Here is a 19190-nt window from a genome sequence, read left to right on the forward strand (position 1 = left end):
GAGGTGAATTATAATAACCAACACAGGGGGCTCAGGAGAGTGAGAGATTGGGCATCAGTGAAAGAGAGAGAGGAAAATGTAATTAATCCTACTGCAGGCTGCAGGCCTGATGTGGTGGAGGCATTCAGGAGATCTGGGTTTGTTTGTCAGTCATGAGAGAAAGGCCGGTTGGAGAGGAATGCTGTGTATGGGTGGTCAATTATTTTACAAATTTCAGCTGTGACTGGCATTCTCCTCTGCTCTGGCCCCACAACTCTTCCTGCCATCCCTGACCAAACCACATCATATCAGAGCCCAAACCTCATGCTGCGATCTGAGGCATTCCCCAGGCTGCAACATAAGGACACTCACTCTATTTAGCCTGACCCAAATCAAAAGCCTTTTACAGTTATTAAATTGGATTGCCTTACAGCCAGCATCTGCCAGGGCCTTTAAACCCTTGTCAGTTTTCCAAAGGTTTAACGTGAGAATCTGAGAATCCAACCTCCACCACTGTCACTCTGCTTTTTTACTTCCCTGGGATCACACCATGTTGCACTTCAGCTCCAATTTGACTGAATGGGCTTATATACCTCTTGGAACAGATCAGTTTGGCCATGAAAGTCAAATGAAAACCACATAAGCAGACTGAAATTAAATCAATGCATGGGATAAATATACTTTCCTGAGTTTGTCATGAACAGGAAACAGAAGCAAGAGTGTCTCCTGGTGCATAAAGGGCTTCAGATAGTAAAACTGATGGCAACAACGGTCAGGTTTTCCAGTTTGACAACAGAGTAATGGTTGGCTTTGACCACATTCACTCCCTGAATGAGGAAAGCATCATAACTGCAGCGGGCACCTACACACTTACACAAAAAAACAAGCAAGTGTTGATAGATAGAAACCACATGGTGGATCAAACCACACTGCTGCGGTTGATCTGCTGATTAAAACTGTTATCAATCATCCTCCATGTTACAGTGACAGCGTGCCCACAGGGATGGAGGAGCTGATTGATTTAGTGTGAAAGGTTTCAATGTGTTAACAACCAAAGCAAACTGGACCTTTATCCTTCATCCCACTTAGATGTAGTTCATTTTCACTCACTGAATGCTTATATAACATGAAATATGACTACCTCCTGCATCCTGCATGCAAGGGCATGATTGCCTATTGGTGTATTTTTAACCACATAACGTAATATATCAATACACTTACACATGTACTTATTGTGAATCCATACTTTTCCGTTGCTGTGTACGTGCAAGATAGTGCAGATTAAAGAGAATGAACTCCATTTATCCTGCTGTGTGTGCGTGCCAATTAGAATGAATATGTGTGTGTGTGTGTGATTTCAAGACAGGAAATGTGTAGGTTGAGGTAGTTCCTTAGAAACAAAGGCTCCTCCACATCGCTGCATCTCTGCATGAGAGTTTTCCTTTCATAGGCGCCTGAGGCTCCTCTCTTCATCACTGCAAAGCTCAAGAGGGAACATCCTGGGGCTGCCACCCCCACCCTTCCCTTCACCTTCTATGGATGGCCTGACCCATAGCGTATGTACTGTATGTATGTACTGTATATACAGTATGTATGTATGCAAGTAGGACTATATAATATAGTATCTCATAATGTTGATTTAAGTTATGCTTGCAGTCAACGGCTCTGTTGAAGTGGATCTTCTCCCTGGACCAGAGACAAATGACATGCTGTGCCATAGTCTGCGTCTCTTCACCTGTAAGACAAGCTACGATTCCCCAGTGACCCACTGACAACATCGACTTCATAACTCAATCACTGCTGCTTCACAATCTTATCTGTCCAGGCCTCGCCTTACCAACTGTATCATCATCTTTTCTCCTTCTCCATCTTTCAGCCCTCCTCTATTTCCATGCTCCTACTCTCAGTTTTACTGCCGCGACTGAAAATTGAGTCATAACTTCCTGACGGCGCTGCTCAAAGGTCATCCCCCTCCCACCTCTCTCTTTCTCTCTGTGTTCCTTGCCCCCTTTCCTCCCTTTAGGGAGGCCCCCTCATCTAACACGGCCGGCGCCGCATTCCACAGGCATTGGGAGCACCTTCAACACCACACAAGCATAGCAGACCACCACTCTCAAAAGCACACGGTGGAACGGGGCCCCGGCCTCAGCTGCCAACAGGCCTCAGCACTAGGCTGCGGCCCTTCTAAGGTGGGGGCTTTGATTGGGAAGAAACTGCTATGCAGCAGCTATACAGTCTGCATGATGATAATGAGGACAAAACAACTGTGACTGTGAAGGAGGGGAGTGATAACTGTACAGTATTAGCCACCTTCAAGCTGCTGAAACCAGCTCCAAGTGAAACCTTCATGCCATTACGGGGCCCTCTCATGTTTGTGCTGGGAGGCTGGCAGCTGCAGTAGTGTGCAGGCCTGAGAGAACCCTTTCATCCGACCCCCAAATCCTTCAGGTCTCTACACTGAGACACAGGTCCAGTTTCACTCTCTCACAACTCGCTGTTTGGCTTTCAACAAAATAATACGGCATGTATACAACGCTGAAACGAACAGGCAAATAATCCATTTGATGAGTAATATAGATTTAACGGTGTCCAACATTTGCCCAGTCCTTCATATAGAGTACCTCCAGACAGCAGGAGCTGTCACTGCTCAGCATAGTCCTCTGAAAATATCATGACAAGAATTTGTTAAGTTTTACATTTAATAGTCCCACATTATACTCTTTTCAATCAATTTCACAAAGCTTTCACTGTATTCAAAATGTTTTGCCCCAAACTGATTCATGGTCCTGAAACAAGCTGTTTCTAGCCTGCACCATTGAATGTTAATAAGCTCCATCTGTCGATGCCTGCCTTTCCTGTTAAACTCCTCTCTCACAGAGGATGTGGCCAACAGTCTCTTCTGGTCTTCTTTGGCTGGGCCAGAATAGAAGCAGTTATGTGGATTTGTACAACAAATAACTGAACAACTTGTGGTTCTAGCTCTGAGAGACAACATTGTGACACATCAGCATCTTACTGCTGGACACATTGAACTTTATGTTGGGTATTCTTGCCCAGACGTGGACGGGCTATGTCTATCTCTCCTGTTATTACGTCATGATGGGGGCTGGTCAATGTCAGATTCATTCATTTCCCTTATTCTAAAGACTGTACACTAATAGACTGACCTTTATCTTTGATGAGAAGTGCAGTTGTTACAAATTTTAATTCACAAGACACAATTGCGTCTTTTTTACTGTATGAGAAGAATATAGTTGTAATAATTATCTGGCTTTTTTCTCTCAAGGTAGAAGTCGCTAATGGCATTCTTTGACCACTGGATGGCGCCAAACACAAAGTTCTCTCGCAGTTTATGCTGCCTTCATGGCATGTCGTAATGCTGTAGTTCATTCATTCATCTTTAGAACCGCTTCATTCGCCGTAGCGAGTCACGGGGAGCTGGAGCGTATCCTAGCAGCTGTCTTACGGCGTGAGGTGGGGGCAAACTCCGGTCGCGACGCCATTTTGTAGTTTTTGTGTTAAAAACATGAAGTGGTGCCTTAGAGGTATAAATTAACGAATTAAAAACAGGAAGAAAAGTTTAATATTTTTTACAGTCCTTGAAAGAGGATCCAAAAAGTTTTGTGTTTTCTGTTACAATGAATAACTTTCATTCGCTGATGCTGATGGATGGATGTATAGATGTATGGATGGATGGATCTGTTGATCAATCAATAGATAAAGCATTTCTCCCCGACTTTACTTTATTCCTATTAAAGCCATAATAATCATTTTAAATATTGTAGTGTTTGTTGTGGTCTTAACCTGTTCTTTACAGATCGTCCCTTGTGAACATACGAGTTTTACATGTTTTATAAAACTATTTCATCGCTTGTCGTTGTATTTGCCAGCATATGTGTGCACTACGTGGTGAACACAATTTTTAATCAAATTGGATTAAAATGTTTTTTAAAATGTTGTTAAATACTAATATGAGTGAATTCTGCTCTGAATCAAGCAAAATAATTTTATCTATATCCACACCGTATCTTTGTGCTGTCCCGTTTGTGATGTCCTACACTTGTTTCCGAGGCTAGAGTGAAATTTTCCTATGGAACTTAAAGTTACTCTCTCCCGGAAATGACGTCATCACAACACGACGCAAACTTTAGCATCAATCGGCGCTTCACAACAGAGACATAATAACACAGAGCTGACTTAAACACGTTATCTGGGCTAGATCTGTTTCCGACGTCCACATGGAGGCGTAGGCAGACTGTAACCCGAGGTAACCGCCTCCGTTCAGTTCTACTTTCTCATGTGCGGTAATGAACATTATTATGGGATACCGTTAAATTTCTAGTCGTTAGCCAAATGGTGTGAAGGCTAGACGTCTGACACACAATCAATTATGTGTTGGTAAAATGCCGATCTGTTTGTCACTGGGTCTGATAAATGCTGCAGTGCCCAGTGCCCTGCACTGATAGATGATTGTTCGTTAGGTGCAGTGTCTGAGCTGATGTGTAGAGATGATGGATTGTTTCACTGTTAAATTAAATCTAGAAAAATAAAACAAGTGACTACTGCACCTCTAAGACTTTTTAGTAATGTCTGGGTATGTTTGATTCAGACAAGTAATAAGGCAGGAAAAAATTGAAACGTGTTAAAAATCAGCCTGACAAGTTTGACAAGATGATTACCAGCTGCTGATCTGTTCCCAGTCAGTGCTGTGGAATGGTGGGACTGCAGCAGCACCAGTAAAGATGCACAGCCGTCTGCAGGAGTTGAAAAAGGAAGAGGAGACTCTTCTCAAAATCAAAGTCATGTTACAAGACCAGCTGAACAGGTTGAAGGTGAATTGGTTCTTTAATTCACGCGTCCAATGAGTCCATTGGCCTTTGTGTCCATGTTGTGGTACCTGTGTTTTATGAGTAATTTGATCTGTCTCTGTTTCAGTTTGAAGAAGGGGCCTTGAAATCAATCATTAATGCCCAAACAGAAGAAGGAGCATCTCAAAACTTGTCCCCTGAAACAGAGGTAAATTGAATGAGAGGACAACCCTGCTAAACACTCTGGTCACAATCCAAAAATTAATGTAATCTCAGTATGTATGCTTGGGTTTGTTGATTAATTCGCACTTATTTTGGTTTGTCACAATTCAGAATCATGTGTTTCATTGCTTAAATGCTAAAAGGTACCTGAAAGGAGGCAGACATTAGTTTTTCACCCGTAAGTTTTCATCCTTGATTCCAGTAAAACTGGGGCATTGTGTAAAATAACAAAGCAATCTGAATGCAATGATTTCTGAATATTTTCTCACCTCAATGTAATTAAATACAGTCCAAAAACATGTTCAGTATTCAAACCGTTAATATTTGAAATATACCAAAGCCACAGCGTTATAAACCAGTAAATAGTGTCTTCAGTGTCTTGCTGGAATAAACAGGGGAGTCAATGAAGGTGTGCCTGGATGGCAGCTCCTGGACCTCTATGTACATATCAGTTTGAAGGTGCCTTCAATGATGAGGTTCATTCTGCAATGGCCTCACACTCACTCGCCTTTTATGCTGCCTTGAATCATGTTGGTTTTTGATCCAGGGACAGAAGGATGAGGGCCAGAAGTATGTATGCAGATTTGTTGAAGGTTTTTATATTATGAATCATGGATTTTGAAATCTGTGAATTAATCTGCATTTCACCATCAGAAACCTTATTTTTAAACTGTTAGACTGTTTACTCATTCAGATTTTGAATAACCGAACCTTTCAAGGGTGCCCCTCGTGTCCCACATTTTACAGTCTATTCAGTATATTTAGGTCTGTCTGATAGAATGGTCCAACACTAATTTGAAGGTTGTTGGTTCGAACCCTCCCCTGAAGGCAGTATATTGATGTATCCCTGAGAAAGATACAGAAATTCAGTTTGCTGCCTGGGTTCTGTCTGAAATCATCAGGTGTAGAAATCTAAAGTAGCACCAACAATTAATAGTAAGAATCCTAATATAACATTAATAAATAACATATATACATACAGTGTAATGGATATAATATTAATAAAACAGACGTCGGATATTTTAATTCTACCATACTGTCTTGCAGGAGACATTGGAGTTTGCAGGCTTGCACAACATCAATTCATTTCAACATTCATTTCTGTCCACACAAAATCCAGGTTACTCGGTAAAATTGTTGAGACAATAAATCATTCTACCTGTACATATTTATGTCATGACGTTCCTCCAGTGAATAAGTTATCGCATTGAGTTTACTGAGTTATTTTTATCCCTTAATTTGTGGGGGATAATCGGATTATTACAGTCGAGGAGATACCAAAGAAAAGGGTTGGTTTCAGTTTTCACTGGTAGACTGTTTTGGCTCAGAAACATACTTGTAACCTTTGATGAAGCTTGTTTGTGTCTTTCAGCAGTTCAGAGACTGAAAACATCAGGTCATGCATTAGGTTATTACCAGCAGCTTTACTCTTTTAAAGATTTTAATTTTAGTTCCCTTGTCAAGACAACCACAGGATTATTTCAGACTCTTCAATAGAATCAGATCTCTTTTGAGATGTGATCATTAAGAAGCCCTGAGATTGAATACAGACTTGTTTTAATGTGCACAGTCAGAATTTACAACTAAAACTGTGCTCCTTGGAGCTAGTTTTGGTTTTCAGAAAAGCTTCCTCACAGCGACAAAATACAGCATGGACAAACAAAACATAACTTTAGATGGCTTAAAATAGATTTTGCAGTTTGTGTTTATTACTTAATAAACACAAACTGTGAAATCTATTCAAGATTGTCAGATAAAAAACAATTACGTCTGATGAAACTGTAAGATGTCATTGCGTGTCTGCAGCTCAGAGTTCAACGTTCTGCAGTTGAATCAAAAAAGGGGTAAACAGCTGTGTGTAAAATGAGTTTTCATGGTTTCAGGTTCACATTAACCTCGATGACGAGAGCGAGATCAACCGAACCAAACTCCTGTTGAATGCTGCTGTAGATTGTGACATGGAGCAAGAAGAGGAAGATGACGAGGAAGAAGATGAAGAGGATGATGAAGAAGAAGATAACGCGTTGGAGTTTGTTCCTGAGGAGGAGGAGGATGACAACGATTACTGATGACAGCAGGCATGAATGGACTGTTTATTTGTTTTTAGTGATCACTTAGGACGTCTAAATTATTTGAGTGAAGTGAATGCAGGTTAGGGTGTCATGGTGGGTGGAAATGACACCGCCCCCTCTTTTGCCTGGTTAAAACATGTTGTCATGATTGCTAGAATTCATGTAACACATTCTGAGACAGATGTCTCACTGAAATGTAGTAACAGTGTTATTAGGTACTCACAGCTTACTAGACATGTTTACAAGCATTGGTATTGGATTGTATGGCTGGGCCATATAAGGAGATAGTGTGAATGCATTATGGAATATTACACTTAAGCACAAAATAAAATGTTTTGCATATGGGTCACGTGACTGATTATTACCAACAATGTGCATGAATGCCAGCATGCTTCCCAACATATTTCTTCATGTGTAATGACTCTGTTCTTGTGGCCAGTTAGACGATTAATCCTTTTGATAGTTTCAGACATTAAAATAGCATCAACCCCACCTGGACCGTATACCTAACGTTGCCCATCATGACCCAGACAAACGGGGAATGCAGTGCAAACACTTTCCACTGACAATCCATTCAGCAATTTTCTAAACAGCTCAAACAATACAGCAGGTGTCACAATAAGGCCAGCTCTGGCTCTGCCATAGGGACAGCTCTGGAGAAGGGTGGTGCTACAGCAGGGCAACATACAATAGAGACTGCACCAGTCGGTATCTACAGCTTTCCACTGGGTCTGCAGGTTCCAGGAGGTTTCCCATACGCCTGGGGATTTCAGTTCACAACGCTCACCTGCTGCCAATGAACGCTTCATAACGTGCGCAGGTAGGATGATCTGATTCAGTATATTTGCTTTTGAGAAATCTTTACTAGGTGTTTATGAACTCGCAATTGTGATTTGATTAATTATTTGTGGGAATAATAATTTAAAAAAAAAAATCAAATTATTGAATGGGAAAAAAAGTGGGATGGGGTCAGCTAAACAAGGAGTGTGTTGTAATTATCCATAATTACAGAAACATGACAAAAATCTATCTGTTATTTAAAAGTATCACAGTGCAATATTTTCATTTTCATAGTATTTGCATAGAAAAGAGACCAGCTATTTCACACATTCACGTGTACTGCATGCTTATTGAAGTATGTAGGACTGGGTTTTGATACATGTTTACAAATAGTTTTTTATTTTCTGAAAGCCCTAAAATACTACATCAATAACACAGTTTTTAGGATGTCTCATGTAAATGCTGAATGGAGAGATTGTGAAAGTTTCCCATATTTACATTTGGTCTATGTGGGAGTCTCCACTGTCATACCTCTCATTCTAAATATATCGACCTCTGTGACATTAACTTTGCTTACACAGGTGAATTCATAGTTTGTATGGGATCTGTCTGCCTCAGCAAGATGAACTCACACTCCATTGAGTTTCAAAAGGGGGTATTAGGGTCTGCATTACAGATGCAGAACCCCTGCAAGCCATCACGTTGGATATGTTCAGACTGATGACAGTTTATTGTGACTTAATTTATATTTTTATGTCCATAAAGTAGACATCTTTAGGTAGGATGTAAGCATGTGTCACAACATGCCTTAGAAAAAATAAGGTTTTCTCCAGACCAGACATGTTGATAGTGTTGTTGTTGTTGTAATGTTGTTGGTTCTGAATGGTTCTCTTCTGTGTGCAGATCTGTGAAACAGAACCCAACAGTGACTTTGCCACAGGGTCAGGAGGACCATGCTTCCCCGCTGTACCTTCAGTGTGTGCCATGTGCTTGTGTTGGTGCTGTGTCTGTCTTCGGCTGAGGACTTCGACTGGACAAAGAACGACCACAGCTCCTTCTATTATGGCACTTTTCCAGCTGGTAAACAAGTGTCGTTGATTTTTTTTCCTGAGCAAGAAAGATGAAGCTAAGCATTACCATTATGGTTGTGACCGGTGTTGTGTTCATTAGGATTTTCGTGGGGTGCGGGCAGTTCAGCCTATCAGACAGAAGGAGCCTGGGACAAAGACGGAAAAGGACTGAGCATCTGGGATGTGTTCAGCCACAAGAAAGGCAAAATCCAACAAAATGAAACGGGTGATTCCTCTTGTGAGGGCTACCACAAAGTCAAGGTGGGCCAATCTGGTGTGATGGGTCTGAGCTGTATGAGGTGAACTCTGGGAAACAGGAAATTTAAATATTCCACCCTTGTGTTTGTTGTACAGGATGATGTGTCCTTGATAAAGGAGCTGAAGCTTAACCACTATCGTTTCTCCATATCGTGGCCCCGACTCATACCCACTGGCATAAAGTGTGAGTAATCCAAGCCTTGTGTAGGTGGACCAGCACATATGGTTTAAATAGTTAATGGCTTTAATATCACTTGTAGCTGACCACATAAATGAAAAAGGGATACAGTACTATGATGAGCTGATTAACCACCTTCTGGAGAACAACATCACTCCTGTTGTTACTCTTTATCACTGGGATCTTCCACAGGTTGGTACACAAAACTCCAATAATCCCTAATTCCATTTTTTCTGCATCTCATTACTGTCACTCTACTGTGTGCTGTCCAGGTCTTACAAGAGAAATATGCTGGATGGCAGAATATAAGTATGGTAAATCATTTCAATGAATTTGCCAACCTGTGTTTTGAAAGATTTGGCAATAGGGTCAAGTACTGGATCACTTTCAACAATCCATGGGTATGTTTGAAATCCACACATACATGATTTTTAAATCATACTACATTAATAAATCCACCTGGTACTGAAAGTACAATTATTTCTCTAATACTCCGTAATCTGTGCATCAGTCCGTTGCAGTAGAGGGCTATGAGACCGGTGAGCATGCTCCTGGACTGAGGCTGAGAGGAACAGGGGCGTACAGAGCTGCCCATCATATCATCAAGGTAGGTATAAAAAAAAATAAAGTCCCTCTCACCCTTGTGGGGTGGTATCTGTGTGTCATCCATAAGCTCGGGTCCTCTACTAGAGGCCTGGGAGTCTGAGGGTTCTGCGCAGTATCTTAGCTGTTCCTAGGACTGCGCTCCTCTGGACTGGTGCTTCAGATGTTGTTCCAGGAATCTGCTGGAGCCACTCTTCCAGTTTGGGGATCATTGCCCCAAGTGCTCCTACTACCAGGGGGACCACATTAACCTTGATCTTCCACATATGTTCCAACTTTTCTTTCAACCCTTGATACTTCTCAATCTTTTCGTGTTCCTTCTTCCAGATGTTATATATATATATATATATATATATATATATATATATATATATATATATATATATATATATATATATATATATATATATATATATATATATATATATATATATATATATATATACACATATATACACATACAGCTCAAAAAAATTAGAGGAACACTTTGAAAACACATCAGATATAAACAGGGGAAAAATAATCTTGAATATCTTTTCTGATAATAAGTAGGTGATGTACTAGTAACAAAGAGATGCCACATAATTTGATAGAAATGAAAATGATAACCCGATAGAGGGAGGAAATCAAAGACACCCCAAAAATGAAAGTGAAAAAAACGATGAAGCAGACTGGTCCATTTTACCACAATGTCATTACAGCTAATGTCAAAATGATTCTCAGTAGTTTGTGTGATCCCCACATGCTTGTAAGCATGCCTGACAATGTCGGGGCTCCTAATGAGACGACCGATGGTGTCCTAGGGATCTCCCCCCAGACCAGGGCATCACTGCCCTCCTGGACAGTCTGAGGAGTAACCTGGCAGCGCTGGATAGCAAATGGCCCCCACATATCAATTCCTTCATCCTCCAGGAACTGCCTGCATACCAGGAGGAACCCATGTCCCACTGCACCAGCGTAGGTTCTGACAATGCGCCAACGTTTTCATCCCGATACCTAATAGCAGTCAGGGTGCCATTCTCTAACCTGTAGAGGTCTGTGCGTCCCTCCAGGGATATCCCTCTCTAGACCATCAATGACCCCCCACCAAACCGGTCAATGGCCCACCACCAAACCCTCTGATGCACCTGTTGTTAATTTCATTAACAACTTAACTGACCAGATCAATATACCACAAGTTTGACTGATTGGTTGCTATACGCTGATTAAAAAGTGTTCCTCTAATTTTTTGGAGCTGTGTGTATGGTGTGTGTGTGTGTGTGTGTGTGTGTGTGTGTGTGTGTGTGTGTGTGTGTGTGTGTGTGTGTGTGTGTGTGTGTGTGTGTGTGTGTGTGTGTGTGTGCATGATCAATTAATGTGGTTTCTAATCAAAATGTTTTTCGTAGGCGCATGCCAAGGTTTGGCACAGCTATGATACACAATGGAGGGGAAAACAAAAAGGTAGACATTGATTTCACTCAGATATGCCGCTCACCAGTACCATTGGTCTGAATGTTGCGAGCTGACATTCACATCTGCAGGTTTGGTCGGCATCTCTCTGTCCGGAGACTGGGGAGAGCCTGTGGACATCAGCAACCAGAAAGACATCGAAGCAGCTGAGAGATACGTCCAGTTCTACCTGGGCTGGTTTGCCACACCCATCTTTCATGGAGATTACCCTCAAGTAATGAAAGACTTCATTGGTGAGATAAATTTTAAGCCGTAAAGCCGGACACATTACGTTTCATTTGGTTTTAATGAATCGTTCACTTGTAACTGTGTGATCAGGAAGGAAGAGCGTCCAACAGAGCCTTGGAACCTCTCGTCTGCCCACATTTTCCCCCCAAGAGAAGAGCTACATCAAGGGGACCTGTGACTTCCTGGGCATTGGCCATTTTACCACGCGTTACATCACCCAAAAGAGCAACCCGTCCGGGCGTGGTAGCAGCAGCTACTTCAACGACCGTGACCTGGCTGAGCTGGTGGACCCACGGTGGCCTGACCCAGGGTCTGAGTGGCTCTACTCTGTGCCCTGGGGTTTTAGACGTCTGCTCAATTTTGTCAAGGTGACTTATACTGAGTGATATGGACCAGGCTTGTTGATCATTGTGCTGTACCTCACTTTTTTCCCAGCACACTGCAGTCTGGGTGAGATTACATTAAGACAATTTATTGCATTTATTCCCCATCTAGACTCAGTACGGAAACCCAATAGTTTATGTGACTGAGAACGGAGTCTCAGAGAAGATGCTGTGCACAGAGCTGTGTGATGACTGGAGGATACAGTATTATAAAGGCTACATCAATGAGATGCTAAAAGGTGAATGAGCTCATATATTTATGCCTGTATTTAAAAAAAAACAAAACTATTTGAAGTCTAATCCAACTGTTTATTCTACATGATGTTACTCAGCTATTAAAGATGGAGTCAATGTGAAAGGCTATACTGCATGGTCCCTCCTGGACAAGTTTGAGTGGGACGAAGGCTTCTCTGAGAGGTTCGGCTTGTACTATGTGGACTTCAGGAGCAAAGACAAGCCTCGCTATCCCAAGGCTTCTGTCCAGTTTTATAAACGCATCATCAGTGCCAATGGATTCCCAAATCAGAGAGAGGTGAGAGACACACAGAGGTCAGAGAAAGCCTTTTCTATCATCCTGTACTGTAAGAAATGAAACCATTCATTCCTTTGCAAACCACTACAGGTTGAGAACTGGAGGAGGAAGGCTGTTGAGATGTGTTCTTCCAGCAACCAGCTCTTAGCTGCAGGTCAGTTTATTTAGAACATTCCTAGTTATAGTTAAAGATCAAATGAGCACCTAGGGGGGTAAACAAAGATTCTGACCTAAAAATCAAAAATGTGCCACAATCTTATAATTCGACTTGAATGTGTTGCTTTAAGCACCTCAGACAGCACATGAACAAATTAATAAGTTAATAAGATTGATGGAAATATTAAACAATTAAGAAAGTCTGACAGAATATCTTCCTTGTTTGCCCTCCAGCTAGAAGAAAATCCAAGGAAAGGGAAGAAATGCCAAAGGTTTGGCTAATACATGATGAAGTTTAGAACTTCAGGGTATTTGTCTTTAATGTCACTGGTTTGTTTTGCAATTTGTGGGTTTTAAATGTTTAACAGAATGAATCCTCTGCAGTTTAACATCAACTTGTGTTTTTCTTCATGATGTTCTAGTGCGCTTAAATCTAATTTGCAATTAAGCCTTTTTGATTCCCAAGCAGCGTTTGGCAAAAACTCAGAGAAAATAAAGCTTATCTGTGTGCCCAAGGGTTATTTCACAAAGCAGGATAACAAATCTACCCAGATGACACAGAACCAGCTGAGCTACAATTTATCTGACTTAAATTTAGAAAGTATAAGTTCACCAGGAAGTTAAGGAACATGATCCTGCTCCTGTACAAACACTGCTTTCTGAAATATTCCCCAGTAACTGCATGCAGTTCTCAAAGGGTTAAAGTGCTGTAAATCAACTCTGAGTACTTTCTGTTTTTTCATTAGAGGAACAGCGGAGTACTGCTGCCAATATTCTAAGACTTATACATGGTAAGGAATCACTCCTGTTCACTATAGATAACATGTGATTCAGGGGGAAAGTATTAACCCTTTGAGTGCTGTGCTTGAGCATCATTACTCGCTTCATAAACAGCATCTGATCTCAGCAATAACACGAGTGAGTTTTAATGTGCTTTTGCTTTGCAGACCCTTTGACCAGCCACATGGAGATGGTAACAGAGATTGTCGTTCCCACTGTGTGCACGCTCTCTATATTGCTCAGTGCCATCTTCCTTATGTTCCTGCTGCGGAGGCGGAACTAGACAGGATCTCTTTGAGTGTGCATGTGTACAAACACAAGCATGGACAGACATACATGGCACAAAAAAACCCACAAAACCATAATGTACTTGCATCTCTTCTGCAGGAGATCATGTGTGGACATTAGTTCTTTATTTGGACTGAATTTTATGAGAATAAGTGACTTCATTATTTTGATGTGTAAACAACTCTTGCTGTAAAACATTGGTTTACCTACATTAAAGACGTTGGTACCAGACACTCAAACAGTGTGGATAGCTTTACAACATATGTTGGATTTTACACTACTGCTGTGAAAATTACCATTACAAACAGCACTTGTGGCCTTTTGAGCTTTGTGTTTTCATTTGATTGGTAGTTGTTTGGCAAATATGCTACAAAATAGCTCACATCTGCAACACAGTAGACACAGATACAACAACTGGGATCCAAGGATGCAATCAAAGAACCTAGAACATCTATAAAAGAATGAAAGTCATTCATTTAACATTTGACAAAGATAGTATGGTAACAACAGTAAACCCCACAGTTGTCCCTACGCCTTGTGATGCAATCAATGCAAGGTCATTTGGCACCCCTACATCAAAAGATGTTAATAGCTTTTAAAGAAAACAAAAATGACGAACACTTTCATTGTTCAATTGTGTTTTGCACGAGTTCATGCAAAAGCGATGAAGCTGCAGCACACCACGGTGGAGTAGAAAGCAGTTTCAACACTGTCCCCATTCACTGTTTCATGTAGACAATCTAAAAGAAGCACAGTAAAAGAAATAGTGTTATTTGTTCTTTGTCGCTGTATGGCTTCTAATATATTTGAAGTTGTGCATTGAGATCACCTGTTTGAAAGATGACATGATCAACTAACGGTCTGTCACTGAGCTGTAAGGAAGTCCTGACCTTGCGTGGGCCGTGGCCACTGGACACCTCAACCCCCCACTCCAATGGGTGCTCACTGTGGAGCATGCAAACATGACAGATGAGAGGAAATCTCCCTCTAAAACTTTGCAGTTGGTACATAGCTGGGGTGTGCATCCAGAAGAGATGCATTGCTCAAATAAAACCTTTCATAACATTTTACACAACAAAAGAGGTGAAATTCAGTCACAACACTCATGCCTTCATTCATTCACCTTTCTAACATATTAGTGGGTGAAGCAAATTATTGGTTTGCCTTGCTACATAAAATAAAAAAGTAATTCTAAACTTTCATTCAGTCCTCTGTGGATGTAATGAAATTATCTGAAAAACATTTCAACCCTTACTTCTGGTAGAAATGGCTGATCAACGCAGGATTAATTTGCAGCTTGAATTCATGCTCCTTATCGTATGGATGTGTGTTGTAGTGCCGCAAACATGATCTATAAAAACACATAATTGTGTACTTCAGTATCATCTTCCAGAAAGTACATCGTGCATCAATCACATCATTGTCATAGTCACAGGAAATGAGAAGAACTGCTTTACTGTGTGAGGAGGAAGAGACGGTCATAAGGCAAAGCCAGGAAAGTACTGCAGGTCAAAATCACTTCCAGTAGATGGTGCAGTTTTCTGAGACGGATTACTTGCTCTTGCAGATCAACCTCGGTGCTCAGGTAATAACACTAAAGAGGGACATGTTCAGACTCAGAACATTTTGTCAACAGTCGCTCCAATGTAGAGTCGCCAAAATATTCATGAAGCTTACCAAATGGTTTAGAGTTGTCAGTTCTTCACCTGAGAGATAACCAGTTACAAATAGTTCAATATAAAAGCACTATTTAATTACAATGTGCATTGGGATTAATTATTACACAAAATCAGATGCAAGTTCTTACAGATTTAGAATAAGTCAGAGGTTACCAATGAGGTAGTTAATGTAGTCCTTCCTCATTTTGTCCAGACCCATTTCTAGTAGCATGTGGACAGGTGTGACACCGGTGAGAGACACATGATCGATCTGCTGGTGGTAGGACTGCAGGATGAGTTTGCTGAGGGAGCTGCTGCTGTCTCTGTGAATCTAAAGGAAGTTAAAATAAAACCCAGAATAACCTTTGTTCACTTCTTTTTCCTTATTTTATTTTTTTCATAAAAGTAACTATATACCCAGGGTGTGATGTCGCCGTATCTTAGCGCATCAATAACCATTTTCAGGCAGTCTCGTATGTCTTGATGTGAAGTCACACCTATAACGTTAAACAAGATGGAGGAAAAGATGGAGGATTGTCATTTTTTGGTTATAACATTTAAACCAATAAATCCAGGTACCTTAACAGAGAAGATGACTCTGTGTTTCTTACTCTTTGTCATCAGAACCCACAGCTGCTCCACAAAATCCAAATCGCCTCGCTCCAAGACTGACTTGAAAATGGGAGTGTCTGTCTCAGACTTCAGCTTTTTTGTCTTTCATGAGAATTGAAGAAGATAGTTATTATATTTATTCAGAAAATAATTGAAATTTGGAAGTCCATTATTGTAAGGGGATGATACATTGTAAAATAATTGTACCTCAGCTGGTTTTTCAGCCTGATCCTGGAGTGTCTTTGTATTGTTTTGAAGCTCTAGAAGAATAATAGAAGAAAATAATTCTCTAAACATGCATTAAATCAAAGTGATTTCATATTAATTTAAAAAATCATATACCTTCTAGGAAGGCCTTGGTCAGATTCACAGCTGATTTTCTTTCCAAGTGTTCCATCCATTCTGTTTCACCAGTTCTCAAACCATCAGCAAGAGTCTAAAAATTCTTCAAAATTTAGTTTTTTACTTATAAATGGATGCTCATTTGTTTTAAATTCATATGGGATACAAACCTGAAGAAACTCTAGCTCTCTATAAACCTCAAACACTGGGCTACTCGTGTCCCCACTGGCAACTTTGATATTCTGCATTTGAGCAAAGATAAACAAAGCTAATTCATAAAATATACCTTTTTTTTTTGCATTTAAAAAAGGGGTATGTTTTGAATGAAAATTACTGATGATTACCAGTGTTGCTGTCGAGGACAGAGGTGGGGTCTCAAGGATACTCTCCACGTGGTTCCATTTGAAATCCACATTAACACTACTCTGTGACTCAATCACTGTGTTTTCAACAACAGTGGACCCAAACAAGTTGTACCTGGCATTCCCATTAATCACCATCTGGAGGAATTGGCAGACACAACTCAATGATTATTCATTCACACTGATTTACAAAAGAATTTGCCCACACTAACTCACTGCAGATGGGTGATGCTTTTTCTCGTGCTCTTGTTTAAGCTCATCCAAGGTCATAAGAGCTCTTCTGTCTACAGCTGGGCCTGACAAAAATGATTTTGAATAATAACAGTACTGTACTAGAATCATCAGAATAAGACAGGAGTTCATCAAACTGATACGTAACATAAAAACAATACCTTTACAGGTGACAGAGCATAATTTGATCCCAGATACATTATTGTCTATGGAGACTGTTTCAGCTCCAAGCCAAGTTGTTCCAGCTGGATCGGACATGTCACATCGCACCCACAATGGGTGTAGAGCACAAATGCTGTCCACAACTGTCATATTAGGATTTTGAGATAAAGTGTACCAAGACAACAGCTGCCTGTAAAAAGGGGGACATTTTGATTGTCATGTACGAGAAGTTTGGTACACAGTTTGTACCAGCCAATGAGTAAAAGCTGTAATTCAATTAAGTCTTAAAGTTTTCGTCACCTTGCTTTGTTGATACTGAGTGGCTGTGGACCCAATTCTATTCGGAATGCATTATCAGCATTATCATCAGCTCCATCCTCACCACAATTTGATGTTTCAGTCTCTTCATCAGGTTCATATACATTTGGAACCTTGAGAAATAAACAAGTGAAAAAATAATAAATGGTGAGCATTATGAGAATTTATTAGACATTATGGAAAAACTATCCAAAGTTATATTAGTGTTTCTTGCTTTGCAGGTGAGTGGGGCATACAGATTTCTATTTAAGGTATTTAACGCTGATGCATCCCAGACCTGCATTAGCATGCCAAAAAAAAGCAGTGGCAGCTATCACAAGGTGCTTTTATAAAGGACACACTGATTTCTAAAATGCAAGTCAATACTCATGTTTTTTATGGTACAGGTAGTCCTCAATATATGAACATCTGACTTATGAACATTCATAGATATGAATAACCAGTCGCGGCCTACTGTAGTTTCCCCACCGAACTGTATGGATATCTCACTCGTCTCGTCTCCCCCTCCATTGTTTTTGTACATGTCTCTGTGAGCACCTCTGCGCATTTATCATAGCAAAAGCTAGTGGTATTGTCAAAAAACACAAGGCACAAGGTAAAGAAAAGCACCATTAGACTCCAACCCCAGGGCTGGGGGTCTAATGGTAAGTTGTATTTCGGTACTACAGTATTTTATTTCTGTATGTGTTGCTTTTATGTCCTGTAATTGTTTCTGGTAAGTCTTAGGGAGCAGTAATGGTATTTAAATGACCTCAAATGACAATTATGGATTTAGATTTTAGATTGAATAAATAAGGACTTACAAACAACTCAATTTGTGAACAACCTCTCCTAACCAATTGTGTTCGTAGATCGAGGACTACCTGTACGTTCATATACACATTACAAATTATAACTTACATAGAGCTCTGAGAATCATTGAAGAGTCACAACATTACTCACAGCTTTTTCACACACGAAGACAGGCTGTCTGTCGCAGTACACATTCAGCACAGGTATTCTGTTATCACTGACTTTTGACATTTGAATGTCCTCCTGCAAGAAACAGATACCGTTTCCACTTTATTTCTATCACGTCAATAGGTTATCAATGGGTAGTATTGATTTTGAAACGTGCTACAATCGTAGCCTCTTAATTACCTCATACATAATGCATGGTTCTCTTCCTTCTTGAAGAGACCTTGGAACGAGCGACACAACACAAATAAGTCAGCAATAATAATAATAATAATAATAATAAGAATCACCCTTATTTTAGTTGGATAACAACGTAATAGTTCCTGGGTTAAACAAATAATGAACATAAAGCTAAACATTTACAACTCATTCCGTCTCTTAGAGCGTTCTTTCACGCTGACCAAATTACATGAAAAAACAGCAATTCAAACTTAAACTCACCGTAGAGTATTATATAGCTCCCTGGCATTAGATAGTACTTCTGAACGCATTTTAAGAGGCCAGACTGTGGAGAAAATACAAGGAAATCAAGATTTTAAATACGTCCCGAAGCTTACGCCGTTACTGTTAGGCGTTTGACAGTCGCGCGCTCAAACAGGCAGTGACATCATGAGGTTATAGGTCATCACCTTGTTTTAACTTTACAAATGACATGTTAAATTATATATAATTGTGCAAATTATAATATAATAAAGAACTATAAAATTGAAACAAACAAAACTAAATAAGAATTTGGTGAAAAATATTTACAAGAAAAAATAT

General features: G+C 40.3%; 3 protein-coding genes across 6 annotated transcripts; 2 read left to right on the forward strand and 1 right to left on the reverse strand.

The window, feature by feature from the left end:
• Positions 1 to 4106: 4106 nt before the first annotated feature.
• On the forward strand, positions 4107 to 7426 carry snapc5 (small nuclear RNA activating complex, polypeptide 5). Its single transcript, XM_068312045.1, has 4 exons — positions 4107 to 4246; positions 4680 to 4811; positions 4915 to 4995; positions 6893 to 7426. Exons 2-4 carry the CDS (start codon positions 4722 to 4724, stop codon positions 7076 to 7078), a joined length of 357 nt encoding a protein of 118 aa, XP_068168146.1. The 5' UTR covers positions 4107 to 4246; positions 4680 to 4721; the 3' UTR covers positions 7079 to 7426.
• Positions 7427 to 7752: 326 nt separating this feature from the next.
• On the forward strand, positions 7753 to 14358 carry lctlb (lactase-like b). 4 transcript variants are annotated; one of them, XR_011035113.1, is made up of 16 exons: positions 7753 to 7901; positions 8765 to 8941; positions 9032 to 9192; positions 9286 to 9373; positions 9450 to 9559; positions 9640 to 9768; positions 9879 to 9974; positions 11356 to 11410; positions 11491 to 11652; positions 11738 to 12015; positions 12143 to 12269; positions 12363 to 12562; positions 12653 to 12716; positions 12953 to 13026; positions 13465 to 13509; positions 13666 to 13755. XR_011035113.1 is itself a non-coding variant. In XM_068312040.1 (15 exons), exons 2-15 carry the CDS (start codon positions 8815 to 8817, stop codon positions 13779 to 13781), a joined length of 1758 nt encoding a protein of 585 aa, XP_068168141.1. In that variant the 5' UTR covers positions 7753 to 7901; positions 8765 to 8814; the 3' UTR covers positions 13782 to 14355. The 4 variants fall into 4 exon arrangements, 3 of the variants coding, with proteins under 3 accessions (XP_068168141.1, XP_068168143.1, XP_068168142.1); XM_068312040.1 differs by lacking the exon at positions 12953 to 13026 and having other exon boundaries at positions 13666 to 14355; XM_068312042.1 differs by lacking the exon at positions 13465 to 13509 and having other exon boundaries at positions 13666 to 13794.
• A 29-nt stretch (positions 14359 to 14387) lies between these two features.
• Positions 14388 to 19005, reverse strand: zwilch (zwilch kinetochore protein). Its single transcript, XM_068312038.1, has 18 exons — positions 18870 to 19005; positions 18612 to 18651; positions 18414 to 18506; positions 17454 to 17584; positions 17153 to 17343; positions 16977 to 17056; positions 16743 to 16898; positions 16569 to 16640; positions 16399 to 16492; positions 16264 to 16316; positions 16056 to 16158; positions 15862 to 15941; positions 15619 to 15775; positions 15464 to 15492; positions 15244 to 15380; positions 15042 to 15137; positions 14616 to 14731; positions 14388 to 14526 (listed from the first exon to the last, which is right to left on the reverse strand). Exons 1-18 carry the CDS (start codon positions 18917 to 18919, stop codon positions 14438 to 14440), a joined length of 1767 nt encoding a protein of 588 aa, XP_068168139.1. The 5' UTR covers positions 18920 to 19005; the 3' UTR covers positions 14388 to 14437.
• Between the last annotated feature and the right edge of the window lie 185 nt (positions 19006 to 19190).

The sequence above is a fragment of the Antennarius striatus genome, chromosome 4 (assembly GCF_040054535.1).
Source record: "Antennarius striatus isolate MH-2024 chromosome 4, ASM4005453v1, whole genome shotgun sequence".
In the NCBI taxonomy this organism is placed as follows: Eukaryota; Metazoa; Chordata; class Actinopteri; order Lophiiformes; family Antennariidae; genus Antennarius; species Antennarius striatus.

What these genes read in the sequence shown, in the direction of transcription:
- snapc5 (XM_068312045.1), top strand. Translation starts at nt 4,722, where the DNA reads ATGCACAGCCGTCTGCAGGAGTTGAAAAAGGAAGAGGAGACTCTTCTC. An exon ending in ACCAGCTGAACAGGTTGAAG is followed by an intron (nt 4,812 to 4,914) that starts GTGAATTGGTTC and finishes TCTCTGTTTCAG; the next exon opens with TTTGAAGAAGGGGCCTTGAA. An exon ending in ACTTGTCCCCTGAAACAGAG is followed by an intron (nt 4,996 to 6,892) that starts GTAAATTGAATG and finishes TCATGGTTTCAG; the next exon opens with GTTCACATTAACCTCGATGA.
- lctlb (XM_068312040.1), top strand. Translation starts at nt 8,815, where the DNA reads ATGCTTCCCCGCTGTACCTTCAGTGTGTGCCATGTGCTTGTGTTGGTG. An exon ending in ATGGAGGGGAAAACAAAAAG is followed by an intron (nt 11,411 to 11,490) that starts GTAGACATTGAT and finishes TCACATCTGCAG; the next exon opens with GTTTGGTCGGCATCTCTCTG. An exon ending in CAACCAGCTCTTAGCTGCAG is followed by an intron (nt 12,717 to 13,464) that starts GTCAGTTTATTT and finishes TTTTTTCATTAG; the next exon opens with AGGAACAGCGGAGTACTGCT.
- zwilch (XM_068312038.1), bottom strand. Translation starts at nt 18,919, where the DNA reads ATGCGTTCAGAAGTACTATCTAATGCCAGGGAGCTATATAATACTCTA. An exon ending in CTACATTAACTACCTCATTG is followed by an intron (nt 15,493 to 15,618) that starts GTAACCTCTGAC and finishes GTTATCTCTCAG; the next exon opens with GTGAAGAACTGACAACTCTA. An exon ending in TCATGTCATCTTTCAAACAG is followed by an intron (nt 14,527 to 14,615) that starts GTGATCTCAATG and finishes TGCTTCTTTTAG; the next exon opens with ATTGTCTACATGAAACAGTG.